At 51.9% G+C, this 12050-nt stretch overlaps 4 protein-coding genes across 4 annotated transcripts; 3 read left to right on the top strand and 1 right to left on the bottom strand.

The window, feature by feature from the left end:
* Positions 1-1116: 1116 nt before the first annotated feature.
* EDD37DRAFT_569026 (UDP-glucose/GDP-mannose dehydrogenase family, NAD binding domain-containing protein) lies at positions 1117-2838 on the top strand (the record flags this gene model as incomplete). Its single annotated transcript, XM_062814208.1, has 2 exons — positions 1117-2406; positions 2662-2838. The coding sequence occupies 2 exons, from the start codon at positions 1117-1119 to the stop codon at positions 2836-2838; spliced, it is 1467 nt and encodes a 488-aa protein (XP_062667045.1).
* A 195-nt stretch (positions 2839-3033) lies between these two features.
* Positions 3034-4668, bottom strand: EDD37DRAFT_653455 (uncharacterized protein; the record flags this gene model as incomplete). Its single annotated transcript, XM_062818571.1, has 1 exon — positions 3034-4668. One exon carries the CDS (start codon positions 4666-4668, stop codon positions 3034-3036), a length of 1635 nt encoding a protein of 544 aa, XP_062667046.1.
* Positions 4669-6157: 1489 nt separating this feature from the next.
* On the top strand, positions 6158-7605 carry EDD37DRAFT_653456 (triose-phosphate transporter family-domain-containing protein; the record flags this gene model as incomplete). Its single annotated transcript, XM_062818572.1, has 5 exons — positions 6158-6188; positions 6272-6543; positions 6628-6803; positions 6851-7073; positions 7129-7605. 5 exons carry the CDS (start codon positions 6158-6160, stop codon positions 7603-7605), a joined length of 1179 nt encoding a protein of 392 aa, XP_062667047.1.
* Positions 7606-10221: 2616 nt separating this feature from the next.
* On the top strand, positions 10222-12000 carry EDD37DRAFT_147591 (acyltransferase family-domain-containing protein). The gene has a single exon (XM_062809641.1). The coding sequence runs from the start codon at positions 10412-10414 to the stop codon at positions 11909-11911; it is 1500 nt and encodes a 499-aa protein (XP_062667048.1). The 5' UTR covers positions 10222-10411; the 3' UTR covers positions 11912-12000.
* The last annotated feature ends 50 nt before the right edge of the window (positions 12001-12050 follow it).

The raw sequence follows: 12050 nt of genomic DNA on the forward strand, positions 1-12050 counted from the left end.
CTACTTTGCTTTTTATTGATGGATCTTATGCTCCCCTGCTCCGGTCGTGCAGCGCTTCGGTTTGTACCTACGCCTGGACCACTAGGCTAATCCAAGGTTCTCTATCCTAGTAAGAGATAAGATAAGACAGGCTCCAGGAGGGGTCCTGCGGATTCGTGTGCAAGATTTGATACATTTGGTGTATCGACTGGCAAACTTTACCTGTACAAGTTCGATGTATATGCGTTGCACTTCCCCTTTTCCTTACACTGGCCAGCGGCGACACCGACTTGACAGCGCCAGTTCTAGATTGGCATACGTTCAAGGTTGAAGGATGTTTCGTTTTGATTGTGCGCCATCTCAGAACAAGGCGGTGGTGGGACCGAATTGCGTGGCCTCACTCAACCTACTGTACCCTAAAACCAGGAGCGGAGTTCAATGCTAGAACCGGCAGCTACATCGTGAGTCGGATCCTCGTTGCCGATCATAAGGCCGGAGATTACGATAAGGACCCCTGGGTCGCCCTGGACCCATGTCAAAAAAGGCTAAAAGCGAAAAATCATGAAGCTAGCACGTTAATGTATCCTGAGTTATCGTGGCAGAGCTGAATGTCATGCGTCAAAGCTAGTCCTGACAGGCACACCATAAACTCTGACAACTGAGGATTCCACACGGACCGGTCGCGGCTGAACTGCACAAAATATGGACACCACACTTTGAATATGTGAGACCACTCAATGCTATGGGCGTTGATCGTGTGTTGAAGAGAGGCTGCGAGAAAGCTGACACAGCCAACTGGCTCTGAAAATCGGGTGAGCCAAAGGGAAACTTACAGACGCATTCCAGGCAAATATGGAGGTGGCGATCCCCCTGTAAGGGACGTTTGTTGGAGCCCTGTCACCTATGAGGCTATCCCTGAAGCCCTTACTGTCAAAAACATCAGTGCACGCGGTCGGAACTGTAATGCTCTCCTGAGTGCTTGGTACGATCAACCTCAGTGCAAAGTCAGAAGAGACTTCATCACCTTGTCAGGAGCTCTTCATTGTTTAACAAAAAGAGATCCAGTCATCTTTGTCTTTTCTAGAGAATTTGAGGCAGCGTGGTAGTATCAACATCCACCCACCCCCAACAGTCAAGATGGTGTCGTCAATTCAAACGAGGCTAGATGGCCAGCCAGAACTTCGCAAAGTCAAGCACATATGTTGTATCGGTGCAGGTTATGTGGGAGGACCTAGTGGCGCCGTGATTGCAAACAAGAACCCCAAGGTTCGAGTGACCATTGTCGACCTGAACGCAGAACGCATTCAAGCATGGAATTCGGATCATCTACCAGTCTATGAGCCTGGCCTGAATGAGCTTGTCAAGACTGCAAGGGACGGCGTTCCCGGTGTCCGTGAACCAAACTTGTTCTTCTCAACACAAGTCGACAAAGCCATTGCAGCAGCCGACTTGATTTTCGTCGGTGTCAACACCCCTACCAAAACCCAGGGTGTGGGAGCCGGAAAAGCCTCTGATCTGGGGTGGCTCGAAGCTGCCACTCGCCGGATCGCCAAGGCAGCCGAGCATGACACCATTGTCGTGGAGAAGAGCACAGTCCCCTGCCGGACGGCCGCCAGTCTCAGGGAGATCTTGCAAGCCAACGCCAAACCCGGGGTGAATTTCGAGGTCCTGTCGAACCCCGAATTCCTGGCTGAAGGCACGGCCATCAAGAACCTCCTTCAACCCGACCGAATCTTGATAGGATGCTTGCAGACCGAGCAAGGCTGGGCGGCCGCGCGAGAATTGTCCGAAATCTATGCTTCGTGGGTTCCCCGCGAAAAGCTCATAACGATGAACCTGTGGTCCTCGGAGTTGACCAAACTGGCCGCCAACGCCATGCTGGCCCAGCGAATCAGCAGCATCAACGCCTTCAGCGCCATTTGCGAGGCGACGGGTGCCAACATCAACGAAGTGTCCTACGCCTGTGGCCTGGACAGCCGTATCGGTCCCAAAATGCTTCAAGCATCCGTGGGCTTCGGTGGGTCCTGCTTCAAGAAAGACGTTCTCAATCTCGTCTACATCGCCGAGAGTCTGAACCTCCCCGAGGTGGCTGCCTATTGGGAGAACGTGGTATCAGTCAACGAGTACCAGAAGAGCCGGTTCACCAAACGTATCATCAACGCCCTGCACGGCAATCTCTCGTTGAAGAAAATCACCGTGTTGGGCTTTGCCTACAAGAAAGACACAGGCGACACTCGAGAGAGCACCGCCATCACCGTCGTCAACAACCTCATTGCTGAGAACGCGCAGATCAGCATCTACGACCCCAAGGTCACGGAAAGCCAGATCATGAAAGACCTGGCAGAACAAAATAGCCCCGAGGCCCTCAAGAAGGCTGTGACCGTCCACACGAATCCTTACGAAGCATGTGCCGATGCCCACGCCGTCGTAATCCTGACGGAATGGGAGATGTTCAGCAACAAAACACCCACCCCCTCTCCGATGTCCCCAGGCGAGATGGCCCTGCACCGTGCGCTTGACTTGAAGATGCCTCCTACGCCCCCGGCCAGCATTAAAGAAGGCAAGCCGTCATCTACCAACGGCTCTCCCACGGAATACTTCTCAAAATCCAACTCTAGTACCTTGGAGTCCCCGACGAGCCCTATCCAGTGGACCAGACCAGCCACACCGCTCCGTTCCGAGGAGGAGCTCCCCGGCCGGCTCGACTGGACACGCATTGCGTCGAGCATGCAGCGGCCCATGTACGTGTTTGACGGGCGCAACATCATTGACGCGGCCAAGTTGGAGAAATTGGGCGTAAGGGTTGAGACTATCGGCGTAGCGAGCTCATGGAGGTTCGATGCCAACCTCGCAAAGTGAACGTCTTCTTGCTCATGTCTTCTGGGGGTTTTTTGGGGGGTTTTTTGCACATGTATCGCTGAACCAGGAAGTTGCAATGTGGGAGGTTTACCAAAGGCGCATATCTTAACATAAAGCTTCATGTTTTACATATGGATGTCTGTTGTACAATTTGTTCAATCGTTCTAAAGCTCGGACCAAAAGACTATTAATGGTTTATACTGCCGCCCGCGGATCTACCCATTTGCCCTGCTTATCGCTAAATAGTTCATCCCATCCCTCATTCTCGGCGCCGCATAGCTGGTCCCATCCCAGCCAGGTAGGCGTGGTGGCCGTTTCGGCCATGACACCGCCCTTACTCGTGACAGGACTCCACCACTGGCGCTGGCCATGGAGGTCGGTCGTCACCGCCACGGGCGTGCGAGGCGCAAGAATTCGTGCGCGTAGATGCTTTCGCAGATGTGGATAGAACCACGTCCGTGACCACTCAGACTCGATGGGAGCTTTGGGTCGGTTCATGTGGAATGTGGCCGGAACAACGGCAGAGTACATCTCGGTCCAGAGGGGAACCTCGTTCCACTGTTGAGAAGAGAGAGCAGTGTCGTTATCGCCGATGACGGAAAATGGAAGCGCAGAGCCTGCGATGTCCTTCTCCAGAAAATGTTGATCGACGCGCTCGGGATGAGGAAGTTTGGCCAACTCAGCAGGGTCCTCGAGCTTCGAGAAGGTAAGCCAACGAAGTTTGTAATATTCGCCGTCGAGGGTGTGAGTGATTCCCCCCGTATAGTCGAGACCAAGGTGGTATTCGTAAGTTTGATTGGTGACGGCAGGATCGATGCCAATGGCTGTCGCATTGGTCTCGGCTATCAACTTGCTGCGTTGGTCCTCGAGGCCGAAGTATTTGTTGACGCGGCCGACCAGCTTCTGAACTGAGGAGAGGTGTTTCATTCGGAGCAACTCACGCTGATACTCCTGTTGCGCGAAAATCTCGTTGAATGCCATTTGATCAGAGAAAGCCCATTGGTCTGCAAGAATGACTTGTTCTGCTCGCTTCATGACCCTTCGGACATCGACTGCTGGGCCCATGATAAAGCCAGAGTTGAGCCAGCGGGCCCGAATGTCCTTAAGCTCATTGTCATCTGGATCGTCGTAAGTGTCTGGGGCCAACTCGGATTCCGGAAGCAGGCTGCATGTTGGCGAGTCCGGTGACTGTGGCCAGCACACCTTCCCGGCGGCCACAATTATCGTCTGTCTAATGTCTGCCTTGTCTGCTGCATCGCCTAACCGCCTACGTAGCCGCGCGTTCGCTTGAGCTATGGCACGTTGATAGCGATCTAGGAGCACACTTGGAGGGAGCTGGAACCACAGATCGTAGCCATCCACGATCAAGACCAATTCCTGGTCAGATTCAGGCCCCAGTGAATCGAGATATCTCAAAATTCCAGAGACTTTGGCAGTGTGCGTGCCGCCATAAATGTCTCCTCTTTTCGCTTTTTCATCATTCCCCGCCCAATTGATCACTATCGGTGTCGGATAATCGAGGACTGCAGCACTGAAGAGAGTCTTGCAGAATCGGACTCCACCATTCGTTGCTGGTATGATAAGATGAAAAAAGTTCGAGTTGGTAGAAGGCACATCATCGCTCCAGACATGGTGGGGTGTAGCTCTGAAAAGCAAGCTGATGATCATTACCAGGGCTAAGACGATGGAAACCCGAGCAGTAACGGAAACTGCTGCCAGTAAATGCAGCGGTCGCCGAACGATGTGTTTAGGCATGGACAGTCCGCGAGGTCGGCCCTTGTAGGCCTCGAAGGTGCCATCATGCTCTTCTTGTTGAACAGAGCTGTACATGGCGGAGAGAGACTGACGACGAAAGTGCCTGGCCCACCCCAAAACCGACGACATTTATTCGAGCAGCCTTGCTCAATTCGACATATATTATGATATTTCCATGGACGGTTGGATCAAGAGGTGAGTAACAAGTCACAACGATACAAATCCAGGCTTGGTATCTTTTCGTTTAGGGCTGGCTGGAAGACTTTCTTCCAGGGTCTCGTCAGATGCAGGCACGTCGGCACGAGACCTGACTATGTTAAGTCAATTGATTGGTGGGGACGGAGCATGCTGCCCACCAGGGCCACCACGCGTAGATTGACCTGCATACTTACTAGTAGGGGTAAGAAGCACCCAGTATGAGAGCCTCGTAATCCGGTGCTCAATCAACCGACGCCGCATATCTCACTCACTAGATTGCATTATTCTCAGCCCGCCAAAATTATCAGACCCCTGTTATGGGCATGCTGCAGCCTCTGCAGGCCAGGTATTTCTCCGGACACCTACGAGATAATTTCCAGGTCTGGGATCCGGACTCTGGATTTCTGAATGGTGGAAAGGTAAACCGCTGGAGACGCCCGATAATGTGGGCTAAAGAGCTGTGAGTTCGACTGCCGAAGTGTGAAGGCGATTTGCTTTCCTGGTAATCAAAGTCAATGGATCCTTCGATTGCCGATATCGAACTCGTTGACCCTGCCCGTAAACCCCTGGGCCTTACTGTTATCGGATTGTTTCAGGCTCGCGGTGCCATGCTTGCAATAATCTGCTTGCAATAATTTCTCAGGCTTACGACGTGTATCCTTGTCGACGGTCGTTATCGAGGGGCGGGGTGTGGACTCGTCATTGACCGTTATTGAACCCGGCACACACACTATCCATTAACGTTTCCGCAACTCTAGTCGGTCTTGGCTGCACATATTCTCTTCAAGTTATCGCCTATTCCGATAAGCGCCCCCATATCAAGTGGGTCCGTATATGCCCACCTGTAACTGGTCTGAAACGGCCCGCCTTATGTAGGTCGCACAGAGACAAATTCAAGATTTACTGCGAGACAGTTAGAGGATAACGTATGCGCATTATTCCACACTCAAAAACAACTCTAACATCTTGTTCCCAGCCCCAGTCCGGACCGGGTGTGGGAACAACTCTATGTCGGGATTTCTCGTGGCTAATCATTGGCCTCTATCAAAACTCTAAGATAATAACACTGTCTATGGCTTACGGAAGAATCGACTGCTGAAACTTGCGATAATGCAGAGATCGAAGGAGACACAAGTAGTGAGTGCATCGTTTATGAGGTCTCGAAGTGATCAAGCTCTTATCTCGTGCTGCCTGTGATTCTGCTGCTGTGCTCGGGGAATTTCTGGGGTAGGCTCTCAGGTACCAGTGGGATTCACTCTTTCGTCAACCTGCGACCTCGATCCACAGTTCCCGCACAGGTCGTCAGGCTTTGCTTGTACAACTTCATTCTGCAAGACATCAAGCAGCTTGTTACTTTCCAGCTAACATGGCAGCGCCGTGGACACCAGAAGGACGAGGTAATTATTTGGCAAGCCTAGCATCTAGACACGCCGCTGGCCCAAGTAGCAGCTTCATGAGCATGACTAATGGTCGCCTGTAGTTCCCTACGAGGACCTACGTCGCTCCTCCGACGGCACACCTCTCGAGTTTCAGAACGATGAGAAGCACCTGTCATCCGACGAGGCAGAGCCCTTTCGGAATAGCGAAAAGGTTGCCGAGTACGACGCTTCGATGTCCCTTCGGCCTGAAGCGACCCAGCCCAAGGTTGCCATGGAGTACTCGGTGCCCACGACGAAGAAGTTTACGGCACTGTTCATTTATTTCCTGTGCAATGTTGGTCTGACATTATACAACAAGGCTGTTCTCGGGTCGGTAAGTTGGGTTCGGTACCTGCTCAAAATCTATGGGCAGGAAGTCGCATTGCTGAATACTTGCTGACTGCTTGTGATCATGCAGTTTCCCTATCCCTGGCTATTGACAGCATTGCACGCCGGATGCTCGTCAGTAGGATGTTATGTTCTGCTGCATATTGGCTATTTCAAGCTCAGTACACTCGCGCCACGGGATGCTTACGTATTGTCCGCCTTCTCGTTTCTCTTCACCCTGAACATTGCCATCTCGAACGTCTCCTTGTCAGTATTCTCCGTCGCGGCCCTCAATACGGTGCTAACTTGATCAGGGGTATGGTGTCAATACCTTTTCACCAGGTCGTACGTGCGACAACTCCACTGGTCACTATGGGCCTATATCGTGTGATGTACGGACGCACGTATACTCGAGCCACATGTCTGTCTCTGATCCCCGTCATACTGGGCGTTGCTTTCGCTACGTTCGGCGACTATTCCTACACAACGTGGAGTTTCCTGGTTACCTTCCTGGGCGTCGTTCTGGGAGCATTTAAGGTACGTTTCAAGCCCTCATGTCGGTCTAAAAATTTGCCAGCTGATCTTCTCGCAGACCATCACTACGAATCAAATCATGACAGGCAGTCTCAAGCTTGACCCTCTTGAGTTCTTGCTCCGGATGTCACCTTTTGCTTGCCTTCAGTCACTCATCTACAGTGTATGGTCAGGCGAAATCTCGAGGATGCTCGCGGAAATCGACCAAATCTCTAGCTACCCTATGGATCAGATAAAGTATGCCCTTGTTGGTATACTCATAATCTTCTTGGGAAACGGAGTTCTGGCATTCTGTTTGAATATATCCTCCTTCACCACAAACAAGCTTGTGGGAGCGTTGACCATGACGGTATGTGGGAATGTCAAGCAATGTATGACCATCATTCTGGGTGTGGTGCTTTTCCACGTCCATATTGGGGCATTGAACGCGTTGGGTCTGTTCATAACCACGTGTGGTGCCGCGGTATACAGCTTTGTTGAACTGGCTGGGAATTCCGCGCGCCAAAAGCAGACTTCAGGTACAGGTGCAGTCTGAAATTCTCACCACCCTGGGCTGGGAAGATGCAAATATGGTTACAACCAATGTGAGAGATGGCGCACAGCGAATGCACTAGTCTCCCTAGATATGCACAGTTCCACATCTTTGACACAGCACTCATACGATTCCAAGTGACTTAAAAGGACATCCACCAACAGAACAGGCCGTTAAGCGGGTCAAAGTCTCACCCCTCCAAAAGGCCCATTCTGGATAACACGTGCTGTTGTAGGAAGTCTAAACGCGACCCTTGCATGTCCCTGTGAGGTCAGAAGCTCTGCTACATTCGGCTGCATCTTCGCAGAGCCGCTGGCAGGTGCTGCATGATCGGAAGTTTTTGACCCTGACCGAGGTTCTCGCGATGGTGATTGGACATAATGGAATCAAGAGCATGAGCAGTCAGCTCCTCTGTCAAGTACAGCAGCTGATTGACTTGGTTCCGAGGTAATGTTGTTGTCGACCGTGATCGAAAAACACGATGTCTACACTACGCACGAGCCTCATCTAGCTCGCTTCTCGGGCCGATCCGAGCTCGTATTCGTATCCCTAGGTCTGTTTGATCGACCAGTAGCATGAACACTTCGTGATGATGGGTCTATCATTGATATGACAATACTGGGATTCAAGCTAGCCTGCCATCGGCGGTCCACATGTCGTATAGACATCGCTGATATAGAGATGAAGGTCAGCAGGACAATCAGCACCAGTAGACCTGACCTCTTTGCCGGTGACTACCCCCTCATCTCAAAGACCCAAGTCATACCTGGAACATAGCGATCAGCCTTGTTCCGCATGGGTCGATAACTCCAATGGCAGATGTAGGTAGAGGCCGGGATCTTGCTCGAATAGCCAGAGACCGGTAGAGAAATGACTTGCTGTCCGGAAGCGGCATTGTCGCCGAGAATGGTTGGTGTCAGGGCGGATAGCGGTTGTCGATGAATTTGGGCTCGCACGCTGCAGTCCTACAATTAGTGGTAACAAGATGCATTGCCATTTACCGCAAGCATTTCTCGGCTGAGATGGACGTGACATTGCCAACGACGTAAGACCAGAGTCCACGAGATGACACACGAAAAATACGTTTGTGAAACAGTGACAGGAGAAAAAGCAGCGTTTTGTCAACGCCTTGACAGCCGAGGACGACTTCGAATGCCTGGCCAAGGAGAACGCAGACAAGGAGTGAGTACCCGTGGTGATGTCGGTCCCCACCTATAAGTTGGACGGTCACGGTCACTTCAAGAATCTCCTTGCGTGCGCGAAACCTCGACACGCCACCACACGTAAGATGAAGTGCAGCATGGGAGCCATGCGCAGTCTTGCCACTGTGCCTAGGTGGTTCCGGCATTGAAGAGTTCGCAGGAGTCGCAGTGTCCGTTTTACGAACAAGGTGCAACTCACAAGCAGGCAATGCTAGCCAAAAGGAGAGCCGACTCTTTTCCGAGGAACAAGAAGTTCAATAAGGAAGAGGTCTTCAGCAACAAGGCGAGGTAAGACAATGATGATCTCCTCATTTCGACATGCATCGGTCGTGTGAGATATCAATGTCTTTGAAGAACTTCCATACCTTTAACCGTGCACCTGGCTTTGGACAATCGGAAGATTCGGAACGGACTCGTCCCTTCAAGAAGGCGTTCAACCATGAGAGGGTTCCCGTCAGCAAAAGGGCCGAAGCCTGGATCGTCCCGACCAGTCTCGCTGAAGTCGAGGTCCAAATGTCGGGCCAATACGAAACCAGCATCGAATCGGGCAAGGTAGGTAGAGACTGAGCTCCGAAGACGCCATGTCGTGGGATGATTGGGAGCCGCAAGCATCCTGGAGGCGAGAGTCGATTTTCGTTCCCAGCCGGAATTTTTATCGACGCCGGATGTTAGTGTCGATATACCCCAGGCTCGCTTGAACCCATGCGTCCGGACAGTCAGGGTCTAAGCGAGGATTGAAGCGTTGAATCGATGAATCGAGCCGCATCTTCAGCCACCCAGCAAAGTAGGACTTCGTTATCGGCGACCTGATAAGGCGCCGTGGCAAAGTACTGCTGCACCTCTAGCAAGAGAATCCGCCGGGTGCGGCTTTAGTGGGACAGGTATTGATTTTCGACCGGACGAGAAAATAGAGAGTCTTGCCTTCAGCGATGTGGCTGGAGCTGAATTAATCTAGCGTTGCTGCTGGCGTAATAATTCTCTCCATTAACCGAAGAGATATCGGCCCCCACCATTTTCAGGGTATTCTCAGTGGCCAAAACTTCGTATAGGCGAAATGCAGGTCCGGAGACCATAAACGATTCGTTATTCCGGCTAACAGAGTAGTATGCTCCTGGACGATCGGCTTGACTGAAACCACGAGTCCACACATCACCATAGGCTAATTTCGCCATGATAAGAGACCCACCCAGGATTGGTGCTATGGCAAGTACTGTGGTCAAGTTAGTTACCACTGATGGGAAGTATGCTTCAGGTTTCAGCAGCACCACAAATCGCCCCTGGCTGGAATTGCTACCGCGCGTCCCCATTCAACACCATCCCTGAGCCTCCACCTGAGACAAAAGGCCATAGCACCTTTGCTTCACTTGTATCTAGGAGTTGTCTCGGGGCAGGTACGGTCTCTGAGACGTTGACAGAAGTCACTCTGCACGTCAACCTGTCCTTCAACTTCGATTGCCCAGCCCGAACTGTCGAACTCATGTTTGATTAACAGAGTGTGACGACTTTTCGATCCGACACAAAAGCTGGTCGCTCGTGTGTTTTTACATCTGCATCTTTATTAAGCGTCGGCTCACAGGAAAGCCGATAACGGTTCTTGAGTTCCAAAAATGCAACAATCCCAACCACTTCTCACTGAAGAAGATGGCCGAGACATCGAGACCTCCGAAGTCAACGCAGAGATCGATTATGACCTTTGGCAAAAGGATATGGGCACTCCGTTACGGAGGAGCCGCATTCATGGCCTCCTGCAAAGCTATCACAACACAAAGCACTACATCCAAGATAACATCCTGACCCGACGAGTCCTCATCTCAATTCTTCCCCATTACCTACAACCTGGGGGCTTAAAAGCTCCCCCCAACCTGCGGTCGACAGCGTACCTTGACGCCCTCCGAGGCTATGCCGCCTGGGTCGTCGTGAACCACCATTTCTACTGGACCAACCATTACCTGAAGCTGCCCTTGATCGACATCGTTCACTCGGGCCGCGCCATGGTCGACATATTCTTCATCATCTCGGGGTACGTGCTGAGCCACAACCTGCTCCAAAAGATTCGAGAGAAGAAAGAGCAGAATCTGCTGAAGAGCCTCGCCTCGTCCACATTCCGACGTTATATACGGCTGTACTTTTCCGCTGGGTTCGCGGCCCTGGTGTCCATGCTGCTTACCTGCGTGGGTCTGTTGAAGTACCCCCTTGTAGCCTGGAAGGGCTCCTTTTTCGTTCAGCTGGCAGATTGGGTGAAGGACATGCTGCGGTTCAGCAACCCTTTTGCCGACGTGAAGGGCTACTACTACGGCGAGCACACACAGAACAGCAGATACCACCCGTATCTGTGGACGATTCCTGCCGAGTTCCGCGGGTCCATGGTGGTGTTCGTCTTCTGCTTGGCGTGCTGTAAGCTTTCAACCAGGCACAGGACAATTGCATGTTGGCTGTTAATCACTCTCTGCTATCTCTGGGACGCAGCATACGTGGCACTGTTCATGTTCGGCGTGCACCTCGCTGAAAGATCACTCAACAAGCCTGCACCACAGACTAGCTCACCTTCACCGGAGATGGAACAGCTTCAAGTCGAAATAGGGGCGCATGCTGAGAAGATACGATGGCGCCGCAGCAGGCTTGCGACCGGCGGTCGATACCTTGTCGCCATCATCGCGCTTGTTGTTGGAGTCTTCCTGTGTAGCCAGCCGCATAATCTCGGCAAGAAGGGACCCAACCCATGGCCGGTCCTCAGCAAGGCCGTTCCATCATGGTGGCACGGAGGAGACCAGGGCCGCGAGCACTTTTGGTTGAGCATCGCCGCAGCTCTGATCGTGTGGGCCCTCGAAACATGTCCACCTCTCCAGCGCCCCTTCAATTGGGGGTTTTCTCAATACGTTGGGAAACTGTCTTTTGGACTATATGTCATGCATCTCCTTGTCGTGAGATCGTTCTGGGATGGGCCCTTGAATCAATTGAGGTCATGGTTGGGTAATGGCCAGAAGTCCTATTGTTTCACATATGTGATTTTCATGCTCCTGGTGTTCTGGGCGGCTGATTATTTCATAAGGGTAGACCGTCATATCATTGCGTTTGGTCGGTGGTTGGAAAGGAAGACATTCACCTGAGGCTTTGATGAATCATGAATGACGTCGACCTCAGGTTTTCGCATATATAGGATGATAAGAAAAGTCACCTTCTTTCCGTGTACATGGACGTTTCTAGGGTTTACATCAAGAACGACGTGAAGTGCCTTAGACCTCAGAT

Source organism: Exophiala viscosa, assembly GCF_022695815.1.
Source record: "Exophiala viscosa unplaced genomic scaffold EDD37scaffold_11, whole genome shotgun sequence".
Lineage (NCBI taxonomy): Eukaryota > Fungi > Ascomycota > Eurotiomycetes > Chaetothyriales > Herpotrichiellaceae > Exophiala > Exophiala viscosa.